A 15,823-nucleotide genomic window follows, 5' to 3' on the forward strand; every position below is an offset into this window, starting at 1 on the left:
TAGATATAGATATATATATATGCACAGTATACAGAAAAACGTAAAGAGTACAGTGAAATGGAAACGATACATAATTTTTTAATCACAATTTACTACAAAATATCCCACTTGAACTTGTTTCTGAATAAATAGGAAAATGTTTCAGACTATAATTAACTTTTCCCCCTTGTTCAATGAAGGCTCCACTGTTGAGTAGCTGCCAGTCATAAGGCCAAGTGTATTTCATGGTTGGGTGAAACAGTACTTGCACACTGAAATCAGGATTATAGAAAACCAGCAGGTCACAGTGACCTGGTCATGTTATGCAACAGTTCAAAGTAGTCATGCACCCTCATGGGTTGTTGTTTCCCCCCCCCCCCCCCCCCCACAAAATGTACTTAGGAAATCACAGTCTTTTTCTTTTCCCATAGAAAAACAAAGAATTCCTGAAGAGAAACAGTGCTGGTGTGTTGGTCTGCAGCTCTAACAGAGCTATCGTGCTCACAGTAAATCAGTGTTAATGGTCAGCAGCACAAAGTGGTGCAGCCAATTACAGAGACATTTACGGTCTCTAAACCCACGAGGAAGTGTAAAGCCCTCATTATTGACCCATTATTTACTCTTTAAACGCTGTGTTTTCATGGACACCATGGACATGTGATGACTCAGACTGTGATTGCTATCTGTATTAGTGTTCTGTGTCATTTAATTTGGTTTGTAATGTTGTGTGGAGGAGTGAGGATGTGGTTGTGTGGACTGTTTGGTCCACAGCTTGGAAATGATATGAAACCTGGCAAATATAAAACTAACTGTTGCCCATAAAATCCAACGCTGGCTTGAACTGTGTGCTTATGGGTGTGATTGATTGAGCATGGGTGAAATTAAATTTAAACAGGAAAAAAAAAAAAGCCAAACCAAATGAAAAACAGGCCTTTTACAAAACTAAACAACTTTGTGAAATAACAGTGATCATTTGGTCAAATAAATGCCTTCACTTGGTGAGACTGAGAAAGTAAAACCTTTTCAATCTTACGTGGCTCAAACTGTCAAAATGGTGACTTCCTCACAGGCTACACAGTTCACCTCTGCTCCTTTGTTCAGCAGCCATTTTGACAGGTCGCAGTCACACCTTGAGGAAAATCACAGGTGTAAATAATCAAATTAATAACGGCCGAGTGCCATTTTGCTTCCTCGCCTTCGGGGTGTGCGTGCTGCTTCACTGACTTGTGTGAAGTGAACAGAGTCATCGTTAATGTCATCAGTAACACCTGTGCTAAAACATGTCAAAATGCTTTCCTTTCATTAGAGTTTGTTTTTCTTCATCATTTCTGTGGTGTGTAGCGTTCATCATGTTCTCTTTGTCCCCCTGAATTTCACAGAATCGACAATTAAGACTATGTCTAAATCGATTACCTCTTGGCTTTAACATAAGACACTGTGGTTTCTGAGGCGGTTAATATCGGAATATTGTTGTCCATGTAAACGTAATTACGTAAAAACGTGTTACAAAAAGAAAGGAAAAAAGAAAAAAAAAAGCAGCTATACGTCAGTGCTTTTTAACTAAGACATCTCACATTAGATCAGAGGTCCTGGCCTGATCATTAAACTGAGGTTAGGATGTGTAACAGAGTGAGCAACTCATTGGCACCTTTCCACTCTTCAGTTTTCACAGTGATATTCTCTTTGGGTTTGAATCCGTGTGCAAAAATGTAGCCACTTGGCCATTTGTGCAACAGTAGACTAACTGAAGGTGGCGTGAAGTAAACCTTTGAACCTGAATCTTAGACAGTCTTATCATTGTGCTCCTTTTGGACTTGAGTCAGACGGCGAATTATTGATGCAATCCAACTCCAAATGCACTCCCCTGTCTTTGACATCGTGGGGAACTCTGTGTGGCGGTGGAGGATCTGTGCGGGAGAAGTAGTGAGGAAGAGTGGTCATGGTCAGAGTTCCAAGAATGAGGAAACTTCCTGCTACAATGAAAGAGACGGTGTAGTCGCCCGTCATGTCCTTAAGCCACCCTTTAAACATGGAGACAGAAAGAAAACACATCATCAGATTGAAACACAAGCCACATTAAACAAAAATGGCCTCTACCACTTGTCATAAAGCAGTGTTTCTCAATCCTGGTCCTCGGAATCCACCACCCTGCATGTTTTAGACGTGTCTCTGCTCTAACACACCTGATTGAAACGCAAATCCTCGGTGACGAAGCATTCATTTAAATCAGGTGTGTTGGATCTAAAACATGCAGGGCAGTGACTTCTGAGGACCAGGACTGAGAAACACTGTCTTAGAGGACCAAATCTGACACTGGCAGGCAGAGCCACAGGGCAAACGTTCAGAGATAAAAAAACAAAACAAAAAAACTTTCGGATACAATACTGGGAGCCACATTATACTGATGCTGATCTTTATGATTTTAGACTGTGAGAGGATGCTGGAGTTCCTGGAGAAAACCAGATACCCACACACACATACACACACTGTACATTCCTCTGGAGAAATTGTGTGCAATGATTTTTGAGGATTAACTAGAGCAGCTTGACCCTGATCACTGCAATTCATGTTTAAATACTTTCAGCTTCAGTAAATGAACTCGTGTTCAGGTCACTGCAGATAACACGCACGTGGGTGCATTTATTTTTTTTCAAAACTCCATGTCTCTTCATCTCTTCTAGGGTATCACGTGACTCCACAGTCCCCTCCGTTGCTCTCCTACCTGACAAAGGTGCTCCCAGCAGTCCCGCGCCGCTCTCGATGAGCTGCAGCAGCCCCAGGGCCCCCATCACCCGCTCCACGCCCACAATCATAGGCATCACAGCAAAGACCAGAGAGCTCAAAGCCCCGGAGCAGAACCCATAGAGGAGGCTGATGACCATCAGTGTAGCATAGGAACCCGTCAGGGAGCTCACAGGCAGCAGTATGATGAACAACCCTGCCAGCATTACCCACAAGCTCAGCAAGTGGATCGTCCGAAAGTATCCCAGGTCAGAGAACCAGCCTGTCGTCACACGACCTAAAATGTCCGTCACTCCGGTGGCTGACATGATAAAAGCAGCTTGGTACTCGGAGAAGCCAGTCATTCGGCTGAGAGCCACCAGGTGGACATATGGCACAAAGTAGCCGGCATTAAATATAGAGATGGTGGCTGTGTAGGTGAGATAAGGCCTCTCTAAGAGCACCGGCAACTCCAGGTAGGAGGAGACCCGTCTCAGCACTGTAGCACACGAAGACCTGGGCTTTGAATCCACCTGAGGAAGGATGGGAAAAGGAAATGAGGACTTCAACCAAATTTTATCGAATTTATCTAATAATGAACTAGTGTTTGCTCAACTCATGTTGTCAATAATTTGTTGACAAAAAATAAATGGCAATTACATAACACTCAAAGCTACACAGGATACACAACTAAGTAGTTCACTTTGTGTTATTAAGAACTGAACTCTTTTTTTTCACATTCTGCCCTTTTCTGACTTTAAGTATAATCATTTCTGAATCATGACCTGAATCCGGTGTATTTGTAAAACAGACAAAGTTTTGTCCCACCTTTTTTAGAGCCTTGGAGCACCACTGTGGACGGATGAGAGCCCCACAGACCATTATGTTGAGACTGAGGCCCCCCATAATCAGCAGGGCCCCTCGCCACGTGTACATCTCTACCAGAAACTGGAAGAGCGGGGACAGAGTGAAGGAGAAAATGCCAATGCTGGATAATCCCAGTCCCAACGCCAAGGCACGACGCTGTGAGATGTTAGCCACAACGGTGGCCATCATCGGAGCGAAGACCAGCGCCCAGCCCAGGCCTGGAGGAGAGGGGACGGAGGGTTTGCTGTGAGAGGTCAGTTTGTTCACTTGCTAGTAACTTGACTTGCATCTAAAAGTAAACGGGAGTCATTTTCTAATCCACAAGAAGAGGGAACAGTGACCTTTGGTGTTTTAAACTGTTACTACAATCCCATTTCAAAACATTAGAGAATGTGAGCTGAAACAATTAGGTTAATTTTCAGAAATATCACATGATGAGATGCATTAGCGAAACTTGGCTGAGGCTTCAACTCTCTCCACTTTCAGACGTTTATATTATATATAACGTTTATATATAACACATCTCCACTGCAGACCCTAGTATTTCATCTCGGGTTGAGGCAATCTTGAGAGAGGTAGTGGGGCTTTTCCGACCCATAGCTGCAGCTCACTGTGTAGAGGAAAGCCAGTTTATGAAATAAACATGTTTCCTTAATCTCTGATGACATATCATGGTCATTTTAATGACTTACTACAATACGTTTCTTACATATAGCACCCCCTGAGTAAGTTGTGTAAGACTGTGAGTCGCATCACCAGTAATGACACCCATACTGAGGTACAGGTGAACAAGGCAGGTGGCCTGCGAGGCAACAATGAGGCCGAGTCCAGAGAGGAAGCCCCCTGTCATCACCACCGCCCGTGTTTCATAAGCATTACACAGCGCTGTAGCCACAGGACCTGCAAAACAAATGCAGCTGCAATGAGTCTTTTGTGTTTTTTGTTATCTTTAGCTGCAGCATGTGTTTGCATTACAAAAATGTGCCTTCACTAAAAGTGATGAAAATGAAATAATAAGACAAGTTTCCCACTGATTTCACCCCATTTTTCATCTTATATGTTCTTCATGAGCCTGTTTGAGCACTTTGATGAAGCTTTAATGAAGCACACACTCAAACCTAATGCCGCTTTTCCACAACACGACTTGACTTGGCATGGTGACTCATTATAGAGAGAACTCACTATGTCATAAAACCCAGGCTGCAACTTATAAGGTATATACATGATATTCTTTAATCACAATTAAACTATATATATGTATATGTTGTTTACTGCTTTGTTTAACACTGTGTTGTACACTATACAATTCCAGAGATGCCCCTTCACCACTTTGATATGAATCTACAACACAGAAAACTATAAAAATGAGGAGAACCCATTGAATGGAAGGTGAGTCCAAGCTTTTGACTGGGACTGGTACTGTGTATAAATAGATGAGTTTTCCTCATTTTCTGACTATTTTAACCTTTAACCTTTTAACATTTTAGATACTTAACCATAACTTGGTCTTTTGAGTATTTCACTAAGCACAGTTTTGTGCTTCGAAAAAATGTGAGAATGTACTGCTTTTATGTTTTTCTGAGTATAACTTCATTGTCTTTGAGGTGTTAATTAGCTTGTACAAACAAGATAATTAATAAATAAAAAAAATAAATATGTATGATGTATGATATCCAATACTTAAAATAACCATCTGAGGCACAATGCAGAGGACTTACTGAAAAACTGCTGTGTTGCCAGGCTGATGGAAGTGATCCAAGAAATGGACTGAGAGCTCTCCTCAAAGTAATTTACAAACTCCACAAAGAAAATGCCCATGATTCGCATCAGTCCGAACACAAGGCCCGTGCTGATGAACAGGGCACCGACCAGCACCCAGCTCCAGTCCCCATTCGGCCCCTCGGCTTCGCCACTATGACTCTTCGCTTTGGGTCCGTGGTTGTTCATATCTAACACAGAGAGCATACAAAACAAAAATGAAGGTGAAACTAAACTGTAACAGCAGAGTGAGAAGGGAAGACCAAATGAAAAAGAAAGTTCCAGTGGAAGTAAAAGCTCTCTTTGCACGTTGTCAGCAGCAGTGCAGGACTAATCTTAGATCCTGTTTGCTGCTGTCAATGACCATAAACATTAACTTCCCACAGGCCAATAAACAATAAATCCCCCCTGGTTGTGACCTGTAAGAGTGAGTCGGCTGCTCTACGAGTGGGTCTTCATTTCAGAGCAAGATATCAAGTATTTCTAGACCACATTTAAAAACAACCAAGCTTTACAGAGTTAGAGGCTCAGCAACATAAAAGGTATTAAACATAAAATCAATAAAAACATAAAAGTAGTGACATAATAAAACAGTAAAATGGTATATACTGCAGGTGAGAGGTGAACTCTGACCAGTGTCCATGCATCAGCCAGGATATCCTGGCAGGATGTCTTTGTATTTGCACAATTGAAATGTGAAAAAGTCAAGTTTCATTATTATTTTTTACAATAGCAATGGGATAATGTGATTATGTATCAAGATATTATTGTAATAAATGTAAAAATCTGCTCTAAACTCCGTTAAAATAGCTCAAACTAAAATTACTTTACCTGTTATCATGGAAAGACACTGTTTATACAGATGGAATATACATGTTTTTGTCTGAACATGGTAAAGTGAAAAACATAAACTGGTGATTTTCCCCCATCCATGATTATCCCAACAATAGATATTCACTACAATCAATTTATTGCAAGTACTTGTAATGGATCATAAGTTAAAAAGACTGTTGTCCCAGATGTACAACTTATACACTAACTGTTTAAAATTACCCAGTTAAGTGTATTGATGATTTACAAGGTTTTTGCAAATCTATACGTCTGGTTCCAAGGGTTTGGTGTGCACATAATACACAACACTGACTAAATGTCAAAGCCCAGAAGGTTAAAATAATCAGAAAATGGGGAAAACTCATCTATTTATACAAAACTTGTAGAGTATATATGTCATACACACTACCAGTACCAGTCAAAAGCTTGGACTCACCTTCCATTCGATTGGTTTTCTTCATTTTTATTTTTTTCTGTGTTTTCATAGGATTCATAGATTCATAAATAATGAAAAAATAATAATGAAGGGGCACCTCTGGAATTATGTAGTAACAAAATAGTATTAAACATTGTAAACAACATATATATATATATATGGTTTAATTGTGAATCAAGAATATAATATTGCAATAAGTATTGCTATATTGCCATGCCTTATCGGTTGCAGCCTGGATTTTATGATATAGTGAGTTAAAAATAAATAGATTGGATTCATATAGTGAATAATGTTTAGAGTTTGCCTGAATCAAAAAAACATAAAAATTACAGCCAAGTCATAAACTGATTTCTTGATATATTGTACATATATATACCTTTAAAACTTGAACACACGCTCGTGCAGGGCGCGCTCACTCGGCTTCACTCACAGGTGGACGTCGTCATGAGCAGGTGAGGACGGTCGAGAACGCGCACTGGGAACAGTAAACGATGTCACCGCGGCTGTAGAAACAAAAACACAATGTTCGCAAAATGTGAACATAATATATTTTTGACGAAAATAGATATAGCATGTATGCTCGTGTATTTCATACGAGTAAACATGACAAAGACTTATCATTGCGAACGCTGCCGTAGCGGTGTGAGTTTGGTCGTGAATGATGAAATATTAACAGCTGCTTCACCCGTGACTGAAGCAAAACACTTCCCTCTGAGACTGTGACCTACATTTATGGGAGGGAAAAAAGGAAAGAAAATAACGCGCGTCTGTGACTAAGCACGGAGCGTGGAGTACTTACTCACTCACTCACCCCTCTGCCTCGACTCGGTGTGTCAGTATTATCTGTCCGAAGCGACACACACGCACGCGCACTAAATTCACTGTGGAGAAAACGTGTCAGCCAGTGACGTCACAAGCTCCACCTGGACACAGTTGCACCGGGCCTGTTTAGCTTCTGAATGGCAGCACCAGCTAGTTTCATATTACTTATAATTGACTATCCTATGTTTATATATATCATTATATATCTTGTTCTATTCTGTACATACGCTCTTTTATTTAAGCACAAGCAATTTCACTTTATATTAAGGAACACATATTCACCATTTACTAGGTGCTTACTAACATGCATATAAGTAGCATACTAGCCCTTTATTAGTAATTATTAAGCACCTTATGCATGTTAGTAAGCACCTAGTGTTCCTTAATATGAAGTGAGACCGAATCTTGAATCTCTTGACTCTTAAACCATCAATTATCAGTCTTTATACAGTGCACTCATTTGATCTTTTTAAATTTTATTGTATAGATTTGACCTCACTTTGCTTTCAGTTTTGCCTTATTTTAGTTTTTACTATGACAGTATGCTTCACTGAAAAAGTTAATCCATTGATTACCAAAACCTACAATACCTGACAATATACCTGATTCTAATGTCAAATAATTATAATGACAATTTTAGATATTCTCACTATATTATTAAGTCAATATAGCTTCCCTGCAGTGATTATTGTGCACATTCTCCCTTTTGCATTCAATAATAACAACAATAATGTTCTGTCTTATCTCGTTTTACGTAGTCTTATTTAGTCTTATCTTGTCTTCTATCTTTTCTATCTTGTCTTATCTTATCTTATCTTATCTTACCTCAATGTACCATAATTTAAGAACACTCCATTTACCCCCCTCCCTTTAGTCCATTAAAGAAGTAATGGTGAAAACATCTTGAGCATTTTTCATCTGCAATGTTAAGGTAGTCTGTGAGTTGTTGTTGTTACACCCTGTCACATGCTTGCGTCATAACATGAAAAACAAGAACAACAAGAACAAATATTATAATTCTAATCATAATAATAGGGATCTGAAGCCTAACAATAGGTTCCTCGCAACATTTGTGCCAGAAACGGTTTCATAAAGTAAAGAGTACAGACACATCACCACTATAGGGCTATGACAAACATAAATGATATGTTGACATCCACTGCTGTGCTTCAGGCGACATCATACCAGAACCTGTTTCTCAGTCCCAAAATGCAGACTTACTTGTGGTTCCCAGAGTCGGTAAGAGCAGAATGGGAGGCAGAGCCTTCAGTTACCAGGCTCCTCTCCTGTGGAACCAGCTCCTAGTGCTGGTTTGGGAGGCAGACACCCTCACTGTATTTAAAGTTAGACTTAAAAACTTACTTTTTAAGGAAGTGTATCGTTAGGGCTGACTCTGGGAAACCTGGACCATCTCACACTCACTTCCTCACACTCACTTCCTCACACTCACTCTCTCACACTCAGGGTATGGATATGAAAGCATTACATGGCATTAACCTTATTCTTTCACTCCCAAGTGTGTGCCTTTCCTCTCTGTCCTCATCTTGCCGGATCCAGATCCAGTTGTTATTATGATCAGTATCATATCTTTTCAACAATCTATGCCACTGCATGTATAAATGACATTGTAGTGCTATAAACATGTCATAACTGATTCAGAACTGTCCCTATAACTTGATACTGTCTCTTCTGTCTCTTCTGTACCTCACCTCCCTTTCTGTTCACCACTTCTCCTCTGTCCCCCATTTTCCTTTCACCCCAACCGGTCGAGGCAGATGCTGCACTTCTCTGAGTCTGGTTCTGTCAGAGATTTTGTCCTGATAAAAGGGAGTTTTTGCTTTTTTCTCTCTCCACTGATGCCTAGCGCTGTGAACTGTTGGGTTTCATTTCTCAGATTTTTCTGCCAAACTACACACAAATAGAAAAAGGATGAGAAACTTAAAATGATTACTTCAATTGGTAACCGAAGTTAAACTGTAAATTAATTTGGTTAATTTCAACTAAACTTAACAATTCATATGAAGACAGCATCATATGAAGACTAACTTAATTTTGAATGGATTTATTTGGGTGTGAAGGGATTTTAGGGACGACCCCTTATGGCTACGAGCATGGATGGCCTCAATTTACTACAGCTTCCTTTCTCTCTGTTTTTTAGCAAAGGATGGGCGACGAAAGTTGGAAAGTCCCATCAAACGGCCAGTTTGTCTGCCGAGTGTGGACAATGAGCCACAACTCATCGGGGAGTGGGAAGTTGGGATGACAGAGGGTGGGAGAGTTCAGCAGGAGTCTGCCGCCTCTCTCCCTCCACCATCACCCCCATCACCTCCAGGAAGCACCCGCACCACAACACAACACGTGTCGCCGGCTGGTAGTGTGTGTACCAAGTATGTGGACGCCAGAGGAAACAGGTGCCTTCTGCCTCATTGTTTCCACTCAAGCAGCAAGAAGAAAAAAAAAAAAAAATGGAGAAATTGGCGGGGTACTCGGCGTGATTCATGAGTAGAAAGAGTGAGTTAATGAGAGGAAGGAAGTTCAGGGAGGAGAGGGAAGTGTAGCAGAGAGAGAGAGAGAAGTTCATTTGGAGCAAGAGCTATTCCCTATCTATTTTCTTTCTTTCTTTTCATTCACTTTTTTTTGTTTCTTCCATACAAACTCACGTTACATCATACTATGATAAATGAAGGAAACACCAGACACCAACAAGTCCAATTGGTATAAAAATGATTTAATTTATCTTGTACAAAAACCAACTTTGTCCAGCAAATTACCCCATACAAATACAAAATCAACATTATTATTAATTATCCAGTCGCTTACACTCGTCCCTTTCCATTTCCTCATTTCAGAAAACAACACATCATCATCTAATTACGCTCTATTCACTACAAGACAGCTACGTCCTTTGCCTGCTTGGACCATAAAAAGTGAAACATATCACTGCATACACACGGGCCCCAGGCCTCAAGGTAAAGATAAATACATGTCAAAGTTTCCTCTTAACACAACTTCCGTGCTTCTCCGCACTTAAAACCCACGTTCAGGTTTAATTATCTTTAAAACACACCACCTTCATATCTTCCTCCGTAAAACCTGCTTCAGCTTTCTTTCAGACACAATTTACACACAATTCTTCACATGACAGTTTGCATACAATCCCTTCTTTTCACGTCTTATTTCCTTCTTTCTTTCCCTTCACAAACCCTCAAAAACACCTTTCTTAACATCATTTCCATCTCAGTAAAACCACCCAGGACACTAAGTTAACCTGTAATATATTGTTTTGAATAGACAAACCTCACTGAAGCAGAAGAAACATGAACCAAGTTTCACATTCTCTAATTCAAATATTATTCTGCTCGTCGTGATTATTGAGTGACGGGCCGTCCTCTTCAGCAGGCCTGCAGTAAAGGCTGGTACGGCTCGGTCAGGACCTTGTAGCGGATCTTGGTGTTGGTGACAGCTCCGTGTTTCTGCCGCAGGTGGAGACGCAGCTGGCTCTTGTGGCGGAAGTGAAGGTCACACTTCTCGCACTGAAAAAGAAAAAAGAAAAAAAAAGAGTCAACAAGGTGAGATGAGGCGGGACAGGGACACGGGACGAACCACGTTTGGTGGTGGAGGAGGAGGGCGCTCCGACTCACAGTGTAAGGCTTCTCCCCAGTGTGGATGCGTAGATGGCTCTTCAGAGTCTGCAGATGGCGGAAGCGGGTGCCACAGGTGTGGCAGGGGTAAGGCTTCTCACCTGTGTGGATCAGGACATGGGCCCTGAGGTGGGCAACCTGTAACACACAGGAAAACATTAGATATGTTAAGCTTCACCCTCAGATGAGATAAGGGTTTCATTGTCCCATTCATAGACATTAATTGGACATTAGAGTGAATTTTAAACCTCTAAACGTCACTCCTCCCTTTACCAAGCTCATCAAGGAACTAAAGTGGCCCTCACATACCAGAATGGATGCTGTACTTCTTCATTTACTCATTAAACTTCCGCTTTCAAAACACAAAACATGGTTTGTGTGTTTGGGCTGCTGTAGAAAGATAGCCGCGCAAGAAGGTTACAAAAATGAAACAATATTTATTTTCAAATAGATTATTCACTTATACAAAGATACTTTTAGGTAGTGCATTCGACTTCTACTGATAGAACCTCTGAACCTGGACCTTTAACCAACAACCAAACTGACTAAAATCAAAGTCAAAGGACAGAAAATACCATTTGAACTTTGAATCAGGCCTCTGCATATGTATTTGAAGTGTAGTAATCATAAGTCCATTTTACTGAAAACTGATTGCCTTAAAAAGGGTAAGACCTGTTAGCCTTAAGCTTTGTAAACTTGATGACTCAGGATTTAGTTGGATGTACTTATTAGTTTGATTTTGTGTGATAATTTACAAAAAAAAGCAAGTTTAGCTTAAATTCATTATACATACAGTATGTTATTAGAAGCGTCATTACAAATGCAGCATCACCATGGTCCACCAAGGGGGCTACAGCACTACACTGGGAATCAATGCTCTAGAAACAACCTGCAAGTGTGTATGCACACAGAGGTCGCCCTCACCTGAACAAATCGTGCTCCACATGTGTCACAGCGGTAAGGTTTCTCTCCTGAGTGAATGCGGGAGTGAGTCTTCAGGTTGGCGGGGCGGTTGAACTGGGCACCACACACATTGCAGCGGTACGGTTTGTCACCTGTAAGAGCAAACCTCTGTCACTGTCACATACTGATTTTAAATTTCTACAACAAAATGGAAAAGATGGCACCGTAGAATAGGAGAGTTTGTCATGTCTCCTCACCTGAGCCGGTCGCAGTCTTGGTTCCTTGTATGTTGCCGGAATAACAGTAGGGCACATAGTAGTTCTCTCGCTTGATTGCATGTTGATTGTGGTTGGCAGCTTCTGGATCAGTTGGGTCCAGTTGTGGGAAGATGGAGCAGGGTGAAACTGTCGAGGCAAACAAAACACAGGCATAAGTATACAGTATTTAATATATCAGTAGAGCGTTACTCTGCAGCTGGAAGGTTTGTATTTGAAATATTTTGGGATAACATTGTTCAATTTCTAATTTCTATACTTTCTGTAAAAGTCTTTTGGCATTTACCATTTCCCTCCTTGTGAGTGGGGGCCACTTTTGGGGGGTCCAGAGAGGGGGGTGGCCCGAGGGGAGGGGCTCGGCCAGAACCCTCGTAGCAGGAGGCCTGCCCCTGTCTGATGGAGAGAGGTCCATATGATTAGCTTGAAAACACATATCGTGTTTTTTATGTCTCCTCTCATAATTCTCATAATTCCATGATTCCTACCTATCAATCTGACCAGGCACTTCTCCAGACCACGCCTCTGCTGGGGCTTTGGGTGTCAAGCCGGCCATATCCGTGATGGGTGATGCTTGACTTTGGGCTTCGTCCATGTCCTCCTCCTTCACTGTGTTTGCAGCACACAGAGGGTTGAGGACAATGTACTTGTATTTCTTCCAGTTGCAGGCCTTTGGGTCTGGTGTGGCTTTGGTGTCACTCTGGAGGATCAAACATTACTTATTTTTCTCAGTGAAACAAAACTTTCAGGAGACAATTACATTCTTAGGTGTTACAGTTGAGCATGTTTTCTCCAGACTGACCACAAGGTTTTTGTTACAGGTGTTGGACTCGGCTGGAGAGCTGGGTTGGCAGCTGGAGCGGGCTGGGCTGTCAGGAGATGGGATCGGGGTGGATATGTGGAGTGATTCTGGCTCTCCTCTTGGTTCCTTTGTCCTGGGCTGGCAGGACGGGAAAGCCCCTCGCTTGAGAGAGCCCCCACCCTCCTCAGGGAACCTGCCGGAGAAACAAAGGAAGTGCTGTAATGAGCCAAAAGTGTCAACAGACAAAGGCACATAAGCCCAAACACACTCATGGCAGTCAAAATACACCCCTATATTCTAGTTGCCAACTTATCTATTGATCAGCAGACATCCATCTCAATGAAGTGTTTTCTCTCACCTTGTTGCCCCTGCCACTGGTCCTGAATGAGGCAGGTCCCCTAACTTCGGGGCTACAGAGGCTACAGACACTCTGGAGTCCAGCTCCAATCGTAGGTGTCTTGCGCTTATATTCTCCCTGCTGAAAATGAGAAAACCCTTCAATTACTCAAATGAAAAACATTAATATCAGCTAAAACAATAAAATAAATCAATTTCCGGCTTTCTCACCAGTGCAGGCGCATGAAATCCTTGCAGGTTTCAGCCACGTGGTCCATCTGCAGGTAGGCTGCAGCAGCGAGCACACCCGGGACAATGCTTGTTGTCAGAGGGAGACGGGAGGTGTACATGAAGTCGAGGAGCAGGGAGATGCTGGATGGGTCCAAGGTGTTGGGGAGAGTCACAATCATGAGCTGCTCCCCACTGCCACCAGGCCCCTGAAGTGTCACATGGCGGGAATACAGCGAGTAGAAGAACCCACTGGGAGAGACGGTGAAAGAAAAGCAAAATTTGGATTTAGCGACATGTTAATCTGGGTGAATGAGGAGAAGACGCACACTACAAGTCAGAAAAAAACAACAAAAGGAGAAGATTTTTTTGTGATGCCATGGCACTGACCTGCAGGCCACGAGCACAGCACAGTGAGCCCTTAAGTGCACGTTCCCAACGACCAGGGTGGTGTCAGTCAGGATGTTGCGGTGCCGGAGTTCATTCAGGTTGAGCAGCACATCGTTGGAGTGGCGCGTGAACTCCTTCACATATCCCTCAGCTCTCAGCTCCTGCTCTCTTTCCATCCTGTAACCTCCAAGTGCTTCCATCGTGCTTGTCTGTGTTACAGAATAAACAACAGGGATTACAAAGTTGCATGATCAGAATGAATCCGGATGCATCAAAAGGTGCACATTAATAACCTACCTGTGTGTGTAAATGATTTAAATAAATAGACTGGAGTGTTCCAGACACATCTGTTAGGTGAGACCAGCTCCCTACTCGTACCTGCATGAGGAAAAATGACACAAATTCCTCTTAATACAAGTAGAAACACTTTTACACATCAAAGCAAAGTGCAAAAAAATCAGTCGCTGCAGAGAGTTCATCAAGACATTACATGTGAAAAAACTAAAGAAAATGCAAATAAATTTAAAGCAGCAGTGCATAAGGTTTGTTGTTGATTCTACCTCCGTTTGGTCTTTATGAACAGAGACAACGTAACATTATTTGTACCCTGTGCCAAGCAATACTATTAGACCTGACTGAGTGTTTGCGTGTGCATGAAGTGTAGTAACATGTTTGCAGTCATCTCACTTTACTAGCTCAAATTTGAGAAACACAGAAAGAGTCTTGAGGAGCTTAATTATCATTACGCAAACTCATTCGACTCAAGCTCAATTGTTTGAATGGAGCGGTTTAGAAAGTTGCGCACTACAGTTTTGAATTCAAACATACTAAGATGTGTGACTTTTTCAAACTAGTATCTTAAAACCAAATCAAGTAAGACATGTAGTTGTTACACAGACAAATTGTAAAAAATGTAACTGCGAAGATTTCTCCAACTCACCCCGACCAGCAGGGACGAGAATTGACGTCCACCACCGCGACGTCAAACCTCTCAGCTTAGCGTTCAGTCTACGATCAAAGATGTGGAGCAGGGGCTCACCCACAATCTCCACCGGCTCTGGTCAACAATGTGAGGGGAGGCTGAAGGGAGGGTACTCTTTATAAGGTCGTGCAGGAAGCCCCCACACAGCCAGAGCTGCTCGTTTCCTACTTCCTCAATAGCCCACGCGAACACTGGAAGCAGCGCAGGAAAAGCCCCGGCCCAGGCCCCGGGCTTCAAGTATTTTTAGTGGGCTATTAGTTTTTCTAAACCCCCATTGCGTTGAGCAAAGTAATGGCAGGAAAGCATTGTGTGTTTGTGTGCCACGGTGAAAAAATATATATGAGGACCCTTGGGGAGATGCGCTACGTGCCTCGCCATCCAGGGGTTGGAACTTCAGGCTTCCCCCACCAACGCTTTCCGACCCTTCACCCCTCTCCAGGACAGAGGAAACTGTCTGAGAGGAAACTGAAAGACCAGTTAATTGTCAGATAAACAAGCTTTGTTTTCATCATTTAGATGTGTTCTAATCTAGGTCTCTCATCGATTATAATAACAAGTTTCACAGATACTGCACTGTTGGTGCATGTGCTCTCAAGCATTTTGTTCCATATGCAAGGATATCGTAACTGTGTCATTGCTGAGTTGAATAGTTCAGGTATATGGGGACTAATAAGGGCTCCACAACAGTGTCCGGAAGCTTCTGGCTTGCTGCCTGAGAGCAGAGGCGTTGTGTTATGAGGATGAAGAGGAAGGAAGCGGAACAGAATTGATCATTTTCAATGGGAGACACCTTCTTTTGGTGCTGAAAAACAACCGTTTGCCCCACCCGAACTGAGAGAGCTGCAGCTGACTGAT

At 42.1% G+C, this 15,823-nt stretch overlaps 2 protein-coding genes across 7 annotated transcripts; both read right to left on the reverse strand.

Annotated features, from left to right (window-relative positions):
* Positions 1-358: 358 nt before the first annotated feature.
* On the reverse strand, positions 359-8,654 carry slc16a13 (solute carrier family 16 member 13). 6 transcript variants are annotated; one of them, XM_058626128.1, is made up of 7 exons: positions 8,636-8,654; positions 6,969-7,095; positions 5,286-5,516; positions 4,324-4,467; positions 3,529-3,785; positions 2,702-3,233; positions 359-2,000 (listed from the first exon to the last, which is right to left on the reverse strand). In XM_058626128.1, exons 3-7 carry the CDS (start codon positions 5,512-5,514, stop codon positions 1,774-1,776), a joined length of 1,389 nt encoding a protein of 462 aa, XP_058482111.1. In that variant the 5' UTR covers positions 5,515-5,516; positions 6,969-7,095; positions 8,636-8,654; the 3' UTR covers positions 359-1,773. The 6 variants fall into 6 exon arrangements, with proteins under 6 accessions (XP_058482111.1, XP_058482107.1, XP_058482109.1 ...); XM_058626124.1 differs by lacking the exon at positions 8,636-8,654 and adding an exon at positions 7,404-7,484 and having other exon boundaries at positions 6,969-7,316; XM_058626126.1 differs by lacking the exon at positions 8,636-8,654 and adding an exon at positions 7,392-7,470.
* A 1,467-nt stretch (positions 8,655-10,121) lies between these two features.
* bcl6b (BCL6B transcription repressor) lies at positions 10,122-15,335 on the reverse strand. Its single transcript, XM_058623549.1, has 12 exons — positions 14,927-15,335; positions 14,284-14,364; positions 13,987-14,195; positions 13,600-13,848; positions 13,391-13,510; positions 13,033-13,225; positions 12,719-12,930; positions 12,520-12,626; positions 12,216-12,362; positions 11,980-12,110; positions 11,056-11,193; positions 10,122-10,947 (listed from the first exon to the last, which is right to left on the reverse strand). The coding sequence occupies exons 3-12, from the start codon at positions 14,184-14,186 to the stop codon at positions 10,807-10,809; spliced, it is 1,638 nt and encodes a 545-aa protein (XP_058479532.1). The 5' UTR covers positions 14,187-14,195; positions 14,284-14,364; positions 14,927-15,335; the 3' UTR covers positions 10,122-10,806.
* Positions 15,336-15,823: the final 488 nt, after the last annotated feature.

Source organism: Solea solea, chromosome 3 (genome assembly GCF_958295425.1).
Source record: "Solea solea chromosome 3, fSolSol10.1, whole genome shotgun sequence".
In the NCBI taxonomy this organism is placed as follows: Eukaryota; Metazoa; Chordata; class Actinopteri; order Pleuronectiformes; family Soleidae; genus Solea; species Solea solea.